This window comes from Typopeltis vanoorti, chromosome 19 (assembly GCF_054136105.1).
Source record: "Typopeltis vanoorti isolate ZY-2024b chromosome 19, IOZ_Tvanoo_1.0, whole genome shotgun sequence".
Classification (NCBI taxonomy): domain Eukaryota; kingdom Metazoa; phylum Arthropoda; class Arachnida; order Uropygi; family Thelyphonidae; genus Typopeltis; species Typopeltis vanoorti.
The window spans coordinates 69,960,491-69,974,890 of NC_143567.1; the positions used below are offsets into that span (position 1 = coordinate 69,960,491).

The following is a 14,400-nucleotide window of genomic DNA, read 5'->3' on the forward strand; positions in this document are numbered from 1 at the left end:
ATAGGTATTATTTCTTGGAAAATTCCCATGTTACTCCTCTTAAAAACTATTATTTTTATGGCTATTATAGCCTGTTTTTGTTTAGAGTATCCCTTATTTTAAATACATTGGCTTTTTTACTCAAGAAATTTTTAGGGCATTATAAGTGCATTTTAAAGAAAAATATAGTAGAATAATCGAGGAAGAAAATTTTGTACATACCTTGTTTAGATGATAGGATGACTTCATTCTCCATACTTCTGCTGTTAGGTTGTTAATGCAACGCTCTCCCCCACCCCAGTTTTCCCATAAAACCTTTCCCCTTCCCCAAAGAAGCACTCATGTCCCCCCCCCCTTTTTTTTTAACAGCCTAACAGCAGAAGTATGGAGAATGAAGTCATCCTATCATCTAAACAAGGTATGTACAAAATTTTCTTCCTCAATTATTCTGCTATATTTTCCTTTAAAATACATTTATAATGCCCTAAAAATTTCTTGAGTAAAAAAGCCAATGTATTTAAAATAAGGGATACTCCTAAACAAAAACAGACTATAATAGCCATAAAAATAATAAAATTAATTAGTTTTAATAAATTTTAATAAATAAAAATAAATTAAAAATGGGGTCTTGGGTAATAATAATATATAAATAGATATATTAAAATATACATTTAAAAAAAATCAATAATAAATATATATATTATATTTTCATGAGTTCTCAGCTAGTTGTTGTAAAGTGAAAATCTGATCCTGAGAACCTTAATTTGACCTGAGTCCTACCTGAGTAAATAAATATCTGTTTTTATTTTAAATGGATAGTAATGTTTTAATTATTGCATTAAAGCATTTTCTAAATTTTTACAATGAAATTAAGTTCTTCAGTCACTTTATCAAGATCAGGTAAAATTTTGACATACACTGATTTTATGTGCAAATATTATGCAATAAAAAAAATCATGTCATATAATCATTTAGTTTGCATTAGGAGATTCTGATATGTAGTTTTTCTTCCCTCCAGGGTGTTTCCCTATCATTATGGCTAACTGAAGTCAGCTAGTTCCTGCATCCCCATAGGGGGGGTGGAAGGGATGCTGTAAAGAAAGGTTAACCTTTATCACAAGATGAAGTATGTGGTGTACCATGTGATCATTGCCTTCATTGCTGGTGTACTGTGAACAGTGCCTTTTAATAATATTCTGTGGAATGGTAGCTGCTTAACTGTTTATTGCTTCATGGTGATTATTTGTACATGAAAAATGAGCAGTTTTATTGAGTATAGCAAATTATTTTTTCTATCCTTGTAAATGCCTCTTATAGAGGCGATTCCTGAGCTTTCATTCTGTGATATGCTCGCCTTTTTTGTATATACATCTAGTATGTAATTCATTATTAATAAATTATCGTAAGTTCTGTTATATAACTATATTACAAGATGACTCAGGTGGTTAGTGGCTTGTTCGAAATTGAATGTACTCCAAAGTGCCATTCACATACTCATGCTTTCCAACTTTTAGGAGCTATAACACGTGGTACAACTTCTGAAATCATATCATATTGCAGGTAAGTTATCATGTGGTCTTATTAGTTTCATGTAGTGGTATTTGTTTCAAATGTATTATGTGACTGAATAATGGTATTTAATGTAATTTGAATTGTATTGCTATTTATAACAGTGTTTCATGGTATAAACAACACTAGAAGAAGAAACAGTTGAACTTTCTAATATTTCCACCGAGACATGCAGCACTCAAGTACGTTATGGAAATAATTCAAATTTAGTTCCTTTTCAGTATCAGTGTCCTCTAGGGGCTAGGTAGCAATGCTGTTAATTCAGGAGGTTGTGCTATTATGGTCTTAGAATGACTCTCTCTCCAATATTTGACAAATTGATACAGTCATATTTGTTGTGGTGGGGAGCATGATATAGTATTTTTGAGTGAGATATTATTTTTAAAACTGAAATCAGTTTAAAAAATGTCTCAGACCTGTAGTGACTTCTGTGTAATGCAGTTGTCTTCTTTTATTCAGTTGTCTGCCAGTCTTGACTTGCCATACAGATGATCATGGATGTAGTTCTTGTGTTCTTCAAGGTGGATGTTAACATATCTAACAGTCTGTCCAAAGTAGGCCAAACTTCAAACACAGGGAACTATACACTCCATGATGTGCAAGAGGATGAAGTTAATCCTTAGGAGAACAGATCAAAGTAACTAACTGAATGTGTGGTTTTGAAGGTGGTATGCAGGTTACATTTTCACTATCTTTTCAGGTATTCCTTGGAACAAAAGGATGGGCATAGTTGTGGTGGTTGTCATCTTGTGCATTGGTTGTAGGAAGGATGATGAGGAAGTACACACTATTTTATGTGGGTTATAGCCATTGGCTAAAAAAAAAAAATCTTAGGACATTAGTTTCTTTTCAGTTACAATATGAATTATTTCCATTAACTGTACATTATGAAACTTATGGATACTACTGTGCTAGGAGCCTGGTGAAAGAAATTAAAAAGTCAGATATTTTGGACATATTCTGCGACATAACTGCCTACAAAGGACACTTCTCGAAGGAACTGTTGAGGGAAAGAGGAAAACAAAGACTGGAGTGGATGAAAAATATAGAAGACAGGGCCTATCTCTCATATGAGGAATGCAGCAGAGAGGCACAGAATAGGACATGGTGGAGACACATGGTAGTCAATCTCCTGGAGGGAGAAGACACCTGACAGGACTGTGCTAGAGTAAATCTTTAGTTTAATATAAATAAATATACACTTGACGTTTCGACCTTCACATTACGGTCATTTTCCGGAGTATACGTATATATACAAAGAAACAAGCTACACTACATGGCATGCCAAAGTTACTGATCAACTTTTAAAACTGTTTGCCTGACCTCTGGTGCTAAAAAAAAAAAATACCCTCACTACATGAAAGCTAGAGTCCTGTTATTATTATTATCTATTAGGTTACAAAGTTAAATTAAGCTCTAGAGTGACATGTTTATATAGAAAATAATAGATAAATAAACAAAATAAAATTACTTATATAAGTGTGCATATAAAGTGCAACTGGTATGGATAGTGGCCAATAAAAAATGAAAAATTGCTTAGTCCTAAAGTCAGGGTTTGCTGGAAACTAAGTGAGCTGAATGTGTGCAATCCAAATTCTTGGGATTTTTAAGCGCCCATTATTTTTAAGATTAGGGTGGTTAATCACAATTTCACAGGCTTCTTTAAATTTCCATTCATACCAAGTTTTTATATGATGCAAAGAACAAGTACTTTTCTAATCAATTGTATGTAGGGTGTTAAGAGCATGATCAGAGAGGCCTGCTTCACCAAAATTATTATATTTAATGTGTCATTTGTGTTCTTTTTTACGGATAGGGATTGTATGTCCAGTTTCCCCAATATAAGGTAAGTTGCAGGTGCAATAGATGCAATAAATTCCAGTGTGTGCCATTGGAGGAAGAGGATCCTTAGAGGTGTTGAATATGTTTTTTAATTTTAAAGGTGGTTTAAAAGTAGCATTAAGATTATAATGTTGTAGGAGTCTATTAATTTTTTCTGATAACCCTTTAATGTATGGGAGTGTTATGGTTTTACTGTAATCTATATTACTTTTTGTTGAAGTTTTATGAAGAATTTTATTAATAGTATTTTTGCTATATCTGTTATTTATAAATTGTTGATAATAATTTTTAATTCTTGTTTAAGAGCTTGTTCATTAGAGCAAATTGTTATAGCTCTGTTTTTGAGGGTGTTGATAACTCCAAATTTTTGTGAATGGTGGTGATATGAGTTAGCACGTATATATTGGCCGGTGTGTGTAGGTTTACGGTAAACAGTGAAGGATAGACTGCCTGAGGGAAGACATGTGACTAGTGTATCCAGGAAGGGAGTGAGTTCTGATTTTCAATTTCAGTAGTAAATTGTATGCACTCGTGTTGTTTGTTCAGGTAGCTAAGGAATGTGTTTAACATTTGGCACTTGTGTAGCCAGATAACAAAAACATCATCAATGTATCTAAGACAAACTGTAAGTTTTAGAGTAAAGGAATCAAGAGCATCTTGCTCAAAAGCTTCCATATAAAAATTAGCAATTGGACAGGATAGTGGTGAGCCCATGGCCCTACCATCTTTTTGTAGGTAAAATTTATTTTGCCACACGAAGTAACTGGAACGTAGTACATGGACAAAGAGAGCTGTAATATCGGGCTGAAATTTCTTCTGTAGAAGAAGAATTGTCATCGATTGTGACATTTGTGAAAAGGGCAGAAACGTCAAAACTGACTAATAAATCATCTTTGCCGAGTGTTATGTTTTTAAATTTGTTTATGAAGTGTTGTGTGTTCTTTATATAGGAGGGGGAAATGACCTCCTACCTCCTTGAGTATTGATGCTGTCCATTCCATCAACTATCAGCCGAAGTGGAACATTATGTTTGTGTACCTAGGGAACACTATATTATGGGAGAATGGGCATAATGAGGTATTAGTTTTTTAACAGTGTCTGATTGCCAAGAGGTGATAGTATCCATAAGTTTCATAATGTATTCTGATCACCGTGTAAGCATGAAAGAAAAGGATTCCATTAACTGTGTGAATTGGCTGTGTGCAAGTTCAATGGATTGTTTCTTTATAATGTTAAGTACTGTTTATAAAAAAAAATTAACACCTAAGTCTTTTTATATGTATGCACATTCTAAACAGAGAAGTTATAGCATTCAGAGCATATCACTGCAACTACAGCAACAGATTGATTAGTTGTGAATTTATCATCACTATAATTAACAGAAGGCACTATCAGTGCTCTCAATCAAGGAAATAATTTTGCCATCACTCTAGAAAATACCTGTTTTAGAAATCATGACTAGTGTGAAAGGTAGTATGTGATCTTATTTCCACAGTGGTTAACAGTACTTGTTTAGACAGAATTCTAACAAAATCCAAACCTCTCAAGAGCGACATTTGCCAGGCTGTTTGCCCAAGTGGTGAGTGTATTAATTCTCCAACCAACAGGTTGTTGGTTTGCATCCTGTTGTAGGCATGGATATTTGTGACAGCCTTCAGGGTATAGATGAATTTTATTGTCCGGTGTGAAACCACTGTCTCTCTTATTGCAGGTCTGATTGGCTTTAAAAAAGCCCCATGTTGGATCTCGTTTAATATCATTTTTTTCAGAACTTTCTAGACCCCCCCCCTCATATTTCACCAGGTGATGAAAGTCATGAACCTCTTAGAGGTCTTGGTGGCATTTCCTCCAGCTAGGAAATGGTTTTCTGGTGACAAGACTTTCTACATTCACATAGATCCCATGAGTAGGTGGAGTTGACTTGACTGGGAGAGGTTGTTTATTGTTTATCACCACTTAGTATTTAAATATTAGCAGTGGGTCTGTTGAAGTGGGACACAAAGAGCCTGTGAATTTCATCTGATTTTGAAAAACACAGATCGACTGGCCAGAAATGACAAACCTTCACAATTATGTAAATTTTCAAGATTGTTCATAGAGTCTTATGCAACCATTTCTATATCCTCCAAACATGCATAAGAATAAGTATCAGTTTCTTATATTTTGGAAAAATTGCCAAATTTTTCCAAAATACAAGATATAACATATTTACACTATAAGTTTTAGTTCATAGTAGCAGATAAACACAGGAACCAGTACCACTTGAGAGTGAAGTGAGGTGGGCACTGCAACAGCTATCCAGTAAGAAAGCACCAGGAGGGGGTGGAATACCTATTGAGCTTCTCAAAGTCCTGGGAGAAGAGGCAGTTAAAATTTTAACTGCCTCTTCTCCCAGGATATGTCAGCGAATGCGGATTACAACTACATGGCTTAGGGAATGGAAAAAATCAGTTTATATACCTTTATTATTACTATTACTATTATTACGGGCAACTCCAGGGAGTCATTAGACTCATCGAGGGAGGCCCCAAATCATATTCATCACAACTATCTGACATTCATACAGTATCTATCATACCTCGCCTTAAACTCATTCACTGTCACAGCATCCACTACAGACTCAGGGAGCGCATTCCACTCATTCACTACTCTAAAAGTAAAGAACCCAGCTCTTTTGCCCAGTTTCCATGGATGTCCCCTAGTCCTCCCACAACCAGCCCTGTTCTCAAAAATATCTTCTGAATTAATTTTATAGAAACCCTTCAGTAATTTGAATGTCTCAATCATATCTCCCCTCTTCCGCCTATCAACCAATTTTTGCAACCCACAAATCCTCAACCTGTTCTCATACGGTTCATTCCACAGACCTCCTATCATCTTGGTCACTCGCCTCTGGATCCTCTCCACCTCCTCCCCATCAAGAAGAAACCTAGGTGACCAAATCTGAGCACAGTAGTCTAGATGGGGTCTTATCAAGGCTCGATAGAGAGGAACAATAACCTGCTTGTCTCTGCTTGTCAACGTATTCTTCAGCAACCAAGTGATTTGATGAGCTGTTTTGGTCACTTTTGCAATGTGTCCCCTAAATTTCAATTCCTTATCCACCAACACTCCTAAATCTCGTGCCTCATCAATTTCCTGGAGCAGGGTTCCACCAATGCAGTAAACTGCCGCCAATCTTTTCACCCCAAAATGCATAACCTTACATTTTGCCACATTAAACTAACATCCATTCTCCTTAGCCCAGACCTCCAATCTATCCAAATCATCCTGCAAAATTTTGACGTCATCTGCATTCACTATTGCCCTACCCAACTTCGCATCATCCGCAAACAAATGAACTGTTCCTCTCAGATCATTTCCTATATCATTTATGAACAAATTAAACAGCAGTGGTCCAAGAACAGATCCTTGTGGCACACCACTAGTCACAGGCCGTCTTGTGGACTCTACTCCCGAGTAAACCACTCTCTGATATCTCTCTGTCAACCACCCTCCTATCCATCTCACCAACCCTATGTCCATTCCCATATGCTGCAATTTACTGATTAGAATTCCATGTGGAATCCTGTCAAAGGCCTTGGCAAGGTCCAGTAGAATCACCGTAAACCCATTACCCTTATCCAGTTCAGCCGTCACTGTGTTATAATACGTGAGCAAGTTACTGAGGCATGACCTACCCTTCACAAAACCATGCTGTCCCCGATACAGTATCCCATTTTCTTCTATCCAATCTTGTATTTTCCTCTTGACTATTTTCTCTAAGACCTTGACAATGATTCCTGATATGCTAATCGGTCGGTAATTTACAACAGCAGTCTTGGAACCACCTTTATGCAGTGGAACTATTTTCCCCTCTTTCCACCCGCTCGGGACTAACCCAGACCCGAGACTCAAATTAAACAAAATGGTCAAGGGTACTGACAATTCTTTAGCTGCTTCTCGTACAACACGAGCTGGTATACCATCCAATCCCACAGATGTATTGACATTGAGGTTATGCAATAGACTACTCACCTCCACTTCATTAACCACAATTCCCGTATAATCTACTGGTTTATTCGTTTCTGCAATGTCACCACCTGGATGATATACTTTTGCAAAGTGCTCACTCAGTAACTCAACTATCTCAACTGATTCAGTTACCTCCCTACCATCGGCATTCTTTAAAATCAATCTGCCATGTACATTTTTCCTTTTACTTGCTACATATCTAAAAAACTGTTTAGGATTCTCTTTAGCCTGCATGGCCAATGTTCTTTCGTAATCCTTTTTTGCTTTTCTTACCACACTCGTCACCCTTCTGGCCTGCACTTTATACCGTTCATGTGCCTGCCGGTCACCCTTCTCTTTATTGAAGAAAGGCGATGCAAGAAAGTGCAAAAATGACAGAACTATAGCACTGATTTCTCCTGCAAGTTAAGTCTTACTTAAGATCATTCAGAAAAGACTGGAACCATTCATGAAGAGAGAAATGTCAGGTGAATAGGCAGGATTTCGAAAAGGCAGAGGAACAAGAGATCAGATCGCCAATATGAGATGTATAAAGAAAGAGCACAAGATTATCACAAGAATGTTTACCTTCGTTTCCTTGACTATATCAAGGCTTTTGACTGTGTAGATCATGTGAAACTGTGGAATGTGTTAAGAACAATGGGAGTACCAGAGCATTTCATTATCCTTCTGAGGAATCTTTATTATGAACAAGAAGCTACTGTCCGAACAGATCTTGGAGAAACTGAATATTTCACAATAGGTAAAGGGATGCGACAAGGATGTATTTTATCTCCATACTTGTTTAACTTGTACAGCGAATACATTTTAAGAATGACAGGGCCGGAGGAGTCTTCAGTTGGAATTAAAATTTGTTGAAGAAATATTAATAATTTGAGGTATGCAGATGATATACCACCTTGCTAGTAGAATCCAAGAAAGATTTGGAAGAACCTATTATGAAAGTTAAAGAAGAAAGTACTAAATATGGCCTTAAACTTAACCTCAAAAAGACAAAAGTTACGGCAACATGTGAATTTAATGATTTTGAATTAGATGTGGAGAAAATTGAAGTAGTTAACAATTTTGTGCTCCTAGGATCCTGAATTGATAAAGATGGGTATTGCACTGAAGAAGTTAGAAGAATTTTATTACTCGAAAAAAAAGCAATGACAAATTTAAGCAAGATCTTTAAAGATATTAGCCTCGCAACAAAAATCAGAATATGGATGTGAAAGTTGGAGATGCATACTAAGAATACCATGGACTGCAAAGCAAACCAATAATTTAGTGATAGACAGAATAAAGCTAGATTGCTCCCTCGAAGTTATGATCATCAAGCAAAAATTGTCATACTTTGGACATATTATACGAGCAGATGACAAAAAAGTCTGGAGAAGTTGATGGAAGTAGAAGAAGACCAAAATTAGATGGGTGGATGGAGTTAAAGAAGCAACTGGAATGTGCCTGGAAATTCTGAAAGATATGGCCAGGGACAGATCTGAATGGAGAGTGTATGTTCATAGAATCACCAGGAGTCAGAAATGACTCGATGGAATATAACAACAACAAAAGCAGATAAAAATTGCAGATTAGTTAAATTTTGTTTATCTGTTCAAATATTGTATTATTTCATGTAATGTATATTAATTTTTCAGGCCTGTCTACTAGCATTGATATCCATAACTCAATTGAGGCATTCTGAATATAAGCCTGCTATGATTCTGTATTGAGAGAGACAGAGCGTATGTTATATAATTGCAAAATTGTGGAGTGAATTTTTTGGAATAAATTCTAAATTATCAGAATTTAAAACCATTGAAAAATTAATTCTGCTGAAAGCTTTTCACATATTGTACATAAATTTTGAGCTGTTTTAAATTATTCAAATTAAATTTATTAATTCACTGTAGCATAATTTATATATATATATTTTTTTGTCAGACAAATGTAGCTATATTTCATATGTGATATTCTTAGTTTTAGAATCTACATTTATTATTAATTTATCCATCCTTATGTATAGTAAGAAGATCGTTTGAAGATTGCAGTATCTTATTAATAATCTGATTACTTTTTTAGGTATCTTTGTTATAACTTTGTCTCTGTAGTGGACTTATTAGGTCGGAATATTCTGCATTTGTTGGCATCTTGTGGGAGATGGGAAGTGATTGAGTGGTTGTTGGAACATTGTCATGCTGAGGTTGATGTTAGAGATGCTGAATCTGGTTGGACAGCTTTACATCGTTCTCTTTTTTATGGTGAACTTACTTGTGCAAGAACACTACTTATGGTATGTGTGAAAAGTGAGATAATGAAATTGTAAATTTTTAATATTCTTATCTATTTCATTCCAAGGAATGTCAGATAATTGTGTTATACACTGTCTCCACCTGGTATTTATAATCTATATCAGGGTTCCCTATTTGTTCTCTTCACAGTTCATACAGGTTAAAAAGTAACATCTGGAAAATCATCATTGTAGAAAATTAGTCCTAGGAATGGTAATGTGGTACAGGCAAAACATGAAGTAAACATCCATCAAAATTAGTAATGAAAAATGATTTAAAAAAGTATATATAATTTTTTTTTTCAAAGTTTGGAATATGTAAGTTAGCTAAAGATATGTGTGAAAGTAGCTAAACAAAAGTAATGAGGAGATTTCAGTAAGAATATAGAAAATAAATATCAGGAAAGAATATAGAAAATAAATATTTATTATTTTCATTTCAAGTACATGTTTAAAAAAAAAGACTTAGATTAATATTTTTGTTCACATTTTGCTAAGGACAAATATAATATTTTTCTTTCAGAGGACAAGTTGACATCTAAAGAATTGTACTATTCATTACTAATACCTTGTGCCAACATAAAGATATGCAGAAGTTCACATGGACACACTGTGCACGAAATAAATAAATAAAAAAAAAGGCCTCATTGACGATAGTGATACCTTCATGCTGGTTTAGGATGCAAGAGTGCACAGAGGATTTGAAATTGGAAGTGGCAATCATTTACTGCTAAGTTGGATATAAATGGATATCACATTGAAAAGAGCAGTATAGAAGAAAGCTTTAAAACAAATTCAAGTTGAGCAGTTTTTGCAGGTAAACTGTAGACATAACTATATAAGCATTATAGAAATGGAATCTCTAAAATGGGATCTCAGTGGCAAACTCTGAAAAAACAAAATTCAAGTTGAGCAGTTTTTGCAGGTAAACTGTAGATATATCTATACAAACATTATAGAGATGGGATCTCAGTGGCAACTCTGAAAAAACATTGATTCAGCTAGGGAGGCATGTGATGAAGTTGTCTTCAGGGATAGGATAGGAAAATAAGAACACCATGGTGGACATAAGAAGTTAAAGAAGCTGCCCTGGAAAAGAAGAAAGCATTCTAAAAGTTCCTAGCAAATAAGTCGGCAGATACCTAAAAGAATACAGAAAAAATGTAAGATAGCTAAGATATGTGTGAAAATAGCCAAACAAAAGTAATGAGAATATTTCAGTAAGAATATAGAAAATAAATATCAGGAAGTTGGCAGCTTCCTGATATTCATGATATTCTGGATGCTATGGAAAAAAGCTTAGATGCTTTTTCCATAGGAATCACAGATGATAAAGGTGACATGAAAACTGAAAATAAAGGTATTCTAGATATCTGGAATAACTTTGAAAGATTGCTAAATGAAACAAACAGTTACATCATGGTGGTAAAAACACTCAACAGGAATGCAGTTAGGAATACATATCAATATTCAAAAAGCCATCAAAAACGTAAGATGTGGAAAGCCAGCTGGAGTAGATGATATTCAACCAGAAATGCTCAAATATAAAAGTATAAAAGTTTTACAGTGGTTATATTACATAATTCAGAGGACCTGGTTAGAATTTTGGATGTTGGAGTACAGCTCTCATAGTTCCCATCTATATAAAAAAAAAAAAAAAAAAAAGGGAATAAAACTAAATGTGAAAATTATAAAGGAATTTCTGTGCTACACTCCAGGTAAGACATTCAAGTATTCTTGAAATGAGGCTGAAAAAAATTGAAGAAAAACTTAAAGAAGAACAAACTGGGTTCAGGCCACATAGAGGCCTGAATCCATAGCCGGTCAAGATCAGATTTTTCACTTTACAGCAAAAAGTTGAGTAATCATGGGAATATGATGAGGATCTGTACTTAAGTTTTATAGATCTGGGAAAGGCACATAACAAGGTGCCTAGAGAAATGCTTTTCAATTCAGAAAGATGGATTGATGTAAAATCAGGATTAAGACAACAATGCACATTATTTCCACTCCTATTTATCATGCATATGGATCACATTATGAATCAAACCCAAAGGAAGTGGCATTAAACACCTGATATTAGAATTGGAGCTATCAAACTTAGCTCTTTGCTTTATACAGGGTGTTCGGGATAAATTTGACATATTTATAATTAATTATATTTTTCCGTAAGTTACATGTATTAACACACACTTCTCTTCATTTAAAAGTTTGGACCCTTCTTCATTCATATACAAGATGTCAGAAAGGATGGATAGCTGGAACCCACCTGAATCATGGAAGAGAATAACTTGTATCATGATGATTCGTGCCCGCCATCAAAATAAGGATATTACGACTGCTGCCCAATGCTCCCTGAATACAGTAAAAACAATCAGGCATGAACTAGAGACTTGCAATGGTGACTACGAGGATGTAGCAAGAAGAAAGATCCCTAGCAGACGATCTGATTGCGTTCGTACAGCAGAATTCCTCGCAAATCTGCAGGAACAGGTGTTGAAGAACCCTGGCATTGGAATTCGGGCTTTGTTCGTGGAGTTGCTAACTGTAGTCAAGCCCTGGATAACAAGGGTAGCCAATGGTAGGCCGTATGTATGGCAGCAGGATTCGGCCCCTTGCCACACCTCTGGGAAAAGTCAAAAATGGTTGTCTGAAAATTTCTACGACTTCACCAGTCCAAATGTTTGGCCTCCAAACTCCCCAGACCTTAACCCCATGGATTATTTTGTATGGGGCGCAGTTGAAAAAGACACCAATCGCACTTCCAGTAATACAAAAGCCCAGTTAATGGATAAAATTAAAACAGTTTTTGCGGCCCTTCCCAGGGAGACTGTAGCATCAGCTTGTTCGAGGTTCCGAAGCAGAATTGAAGCTGTGATCGATGCTAATGGTGGTTATTTTGAGTAAATCTTGTTGATAGTATTGTAATTAACTCTGCCTGTAATGTTTTTTTGTCAATTCATTAAATTTAATAGATACAAAGAAGATTTTCTTTTTCCTTATGAAACTGTCAAATTTATCCCGAACACCCTGTAGATGATGATATAATCCTAAACACATCCAGCTTAAACCTCCAGGGTTCTCTAATTAAATTGCATAACATCTATAACAAATGTGGCATGAAAGTCAGCAATAAAAATACTGAAATGTCAACTGCATTCTCAATGAAGATCTTATAGAACAAGTGAAATATTTCAGCTATTTAGGCACAGTTTTTAGTGAAGATGGCAAATTAAATATAGAAATAGACAATAAAATAAGCAAAGCTGGTGTGTTAGTAAGCCAGTTGAATAAGTTTATGTGGAACAAGAGAGAAATTAACCAAATACCAAACTAGCAGTATACAAGCCTTGTTCAAACCAGTTTTAAGTTATGGATCGGAGAGTTGGGTTAGAAATAAAGTACCTGATCAAAGATTAGAGACCATAGATATGAGAGTTCTTAGAAAAATTAGGGACCTGAACAGATGGTATCATTGGCAAAATCATTAAAAATGAAGACATTAGGAAGGAACTTGACAATTATTTGCATTCAAGAATGTGTGTGAGTAGAGCTAATCGAAGGTTTGTATGGTCACTTAAATAGAATGGGAAAGGAAAGATTAGCAAAACAGGTGTTTGATGCCAAGATGGTAGGAAAAAGATCCAGAAAAATATCTAGGTCTAGGTGCCTTAGAAGAACAAAATATTAGGTATGACAATGTTGGAGTGTAGATAACAATTTTCCCCCAAATAGACTAATTTAGAGAAAAATTGTTGATAGATTAATAATAATATTAACTTAATTATGTACTGTTGTCATAGTAGCCTGAACTCCCTCTGAGGATACATGAGGATACATTGGTCACCTCGGTTCCTTCTTGATGGGGAGGAGGTGGAGAGGATCTAGAGGCGAGTGACTAAGATGATAACAGGTCTATGGAATGAACCATATGAGAACAGGTTGAAGATTTGTGGGTTGCAGAAACTAGTTGATAGGTGGAGGAGGGGAGATATGATTGAGACATTCAAATTGCTAAAGAGATTCTATAGGATTAATTCAGAGGCTATTTTTGAGATCAGGACTGGTGGTGGGAGAACTAGGGGACACCTATGGAAGCTGGGCAAGAGTGTGGTTAGCAGGGGTGTTAGAGCTGGATTCTTTACTTTTAGAGTGGTAAATGAGTGGAATAAGCTGCCAGAGTCTGTTGTGGGTGCTATGACGGTGAACGAGTTCAAGACAAGGTATGATAGATACTGTGAGAATGTAATCGCATAGTTGTGTGGACATGATGTTTAGGGCCTCCCTCGATGAGTCTAAGGACTCCTGGAGTCACCCGAAATAATAATAATAATAATACATATCAGGAAATTGATAACAGATTACTATGAATCCTGCTCTAGCCATCTGGAAGATGGCATTTTGTCTCATTTTGAAAAAAAAAAAGTTATGTGGGAGACTAAATAAAGTTTCAAGTTTTTACGAGAGAGATTCTGGATAGGTGGCTATAAAACAAAATTGGTCCAAATCAATTTTTTTTTTTTTTTTTTTTTTTTAATTCCCTTTTCAGAGTAGACAGTCTTGAAAATGAAGAAAACCACAATTTTGTTGTTGCATTTTTTCAGCATATTTTTCACAACTACTTATCACAATGGTTTTTTAAGGATCATAAGGGTTGGGTTTAAGAGAGAAGGGGACCTACTGATGCTCTTCTTGAATAACTAGAGGTTGTGGTTCTCTGAAAATGC

The 14,400-nt window shown here is 35.4% G+C and overlaps 1 protein-coding gene across 2 annotated transcripts in view; it reads left to right on the forward strand.

The window, feature by feature from the left end:
- LOC150096231 (inhibitor of Bruton tyrosine kinase) overlaps positions 1 to 14,400 on the forward strand; it is a 334,746-nt gene that overhangs the window by 14,585 nt on the left and 305,761 nt on the right. For both annotated transcript variants that reach the window (XM_090408899.1, XM_090408900.1), the window contains exons 2-3: positions 998 to 1,539; positions 9,466 to 9,676. In XM_090408899.1, the coding sequence (XP_090265025.1) occupies positions 1,412 to 1,539; positions 9,466 to 9,676 (339 nt within the window). In that variant the 5' untranslated portion in view covers positions 998 to 1,411. The remainder of the gene's footprint in view (positions 1 to 997; positions 1,540 to 9,465; positions 9,677 to 14,400) is intronic.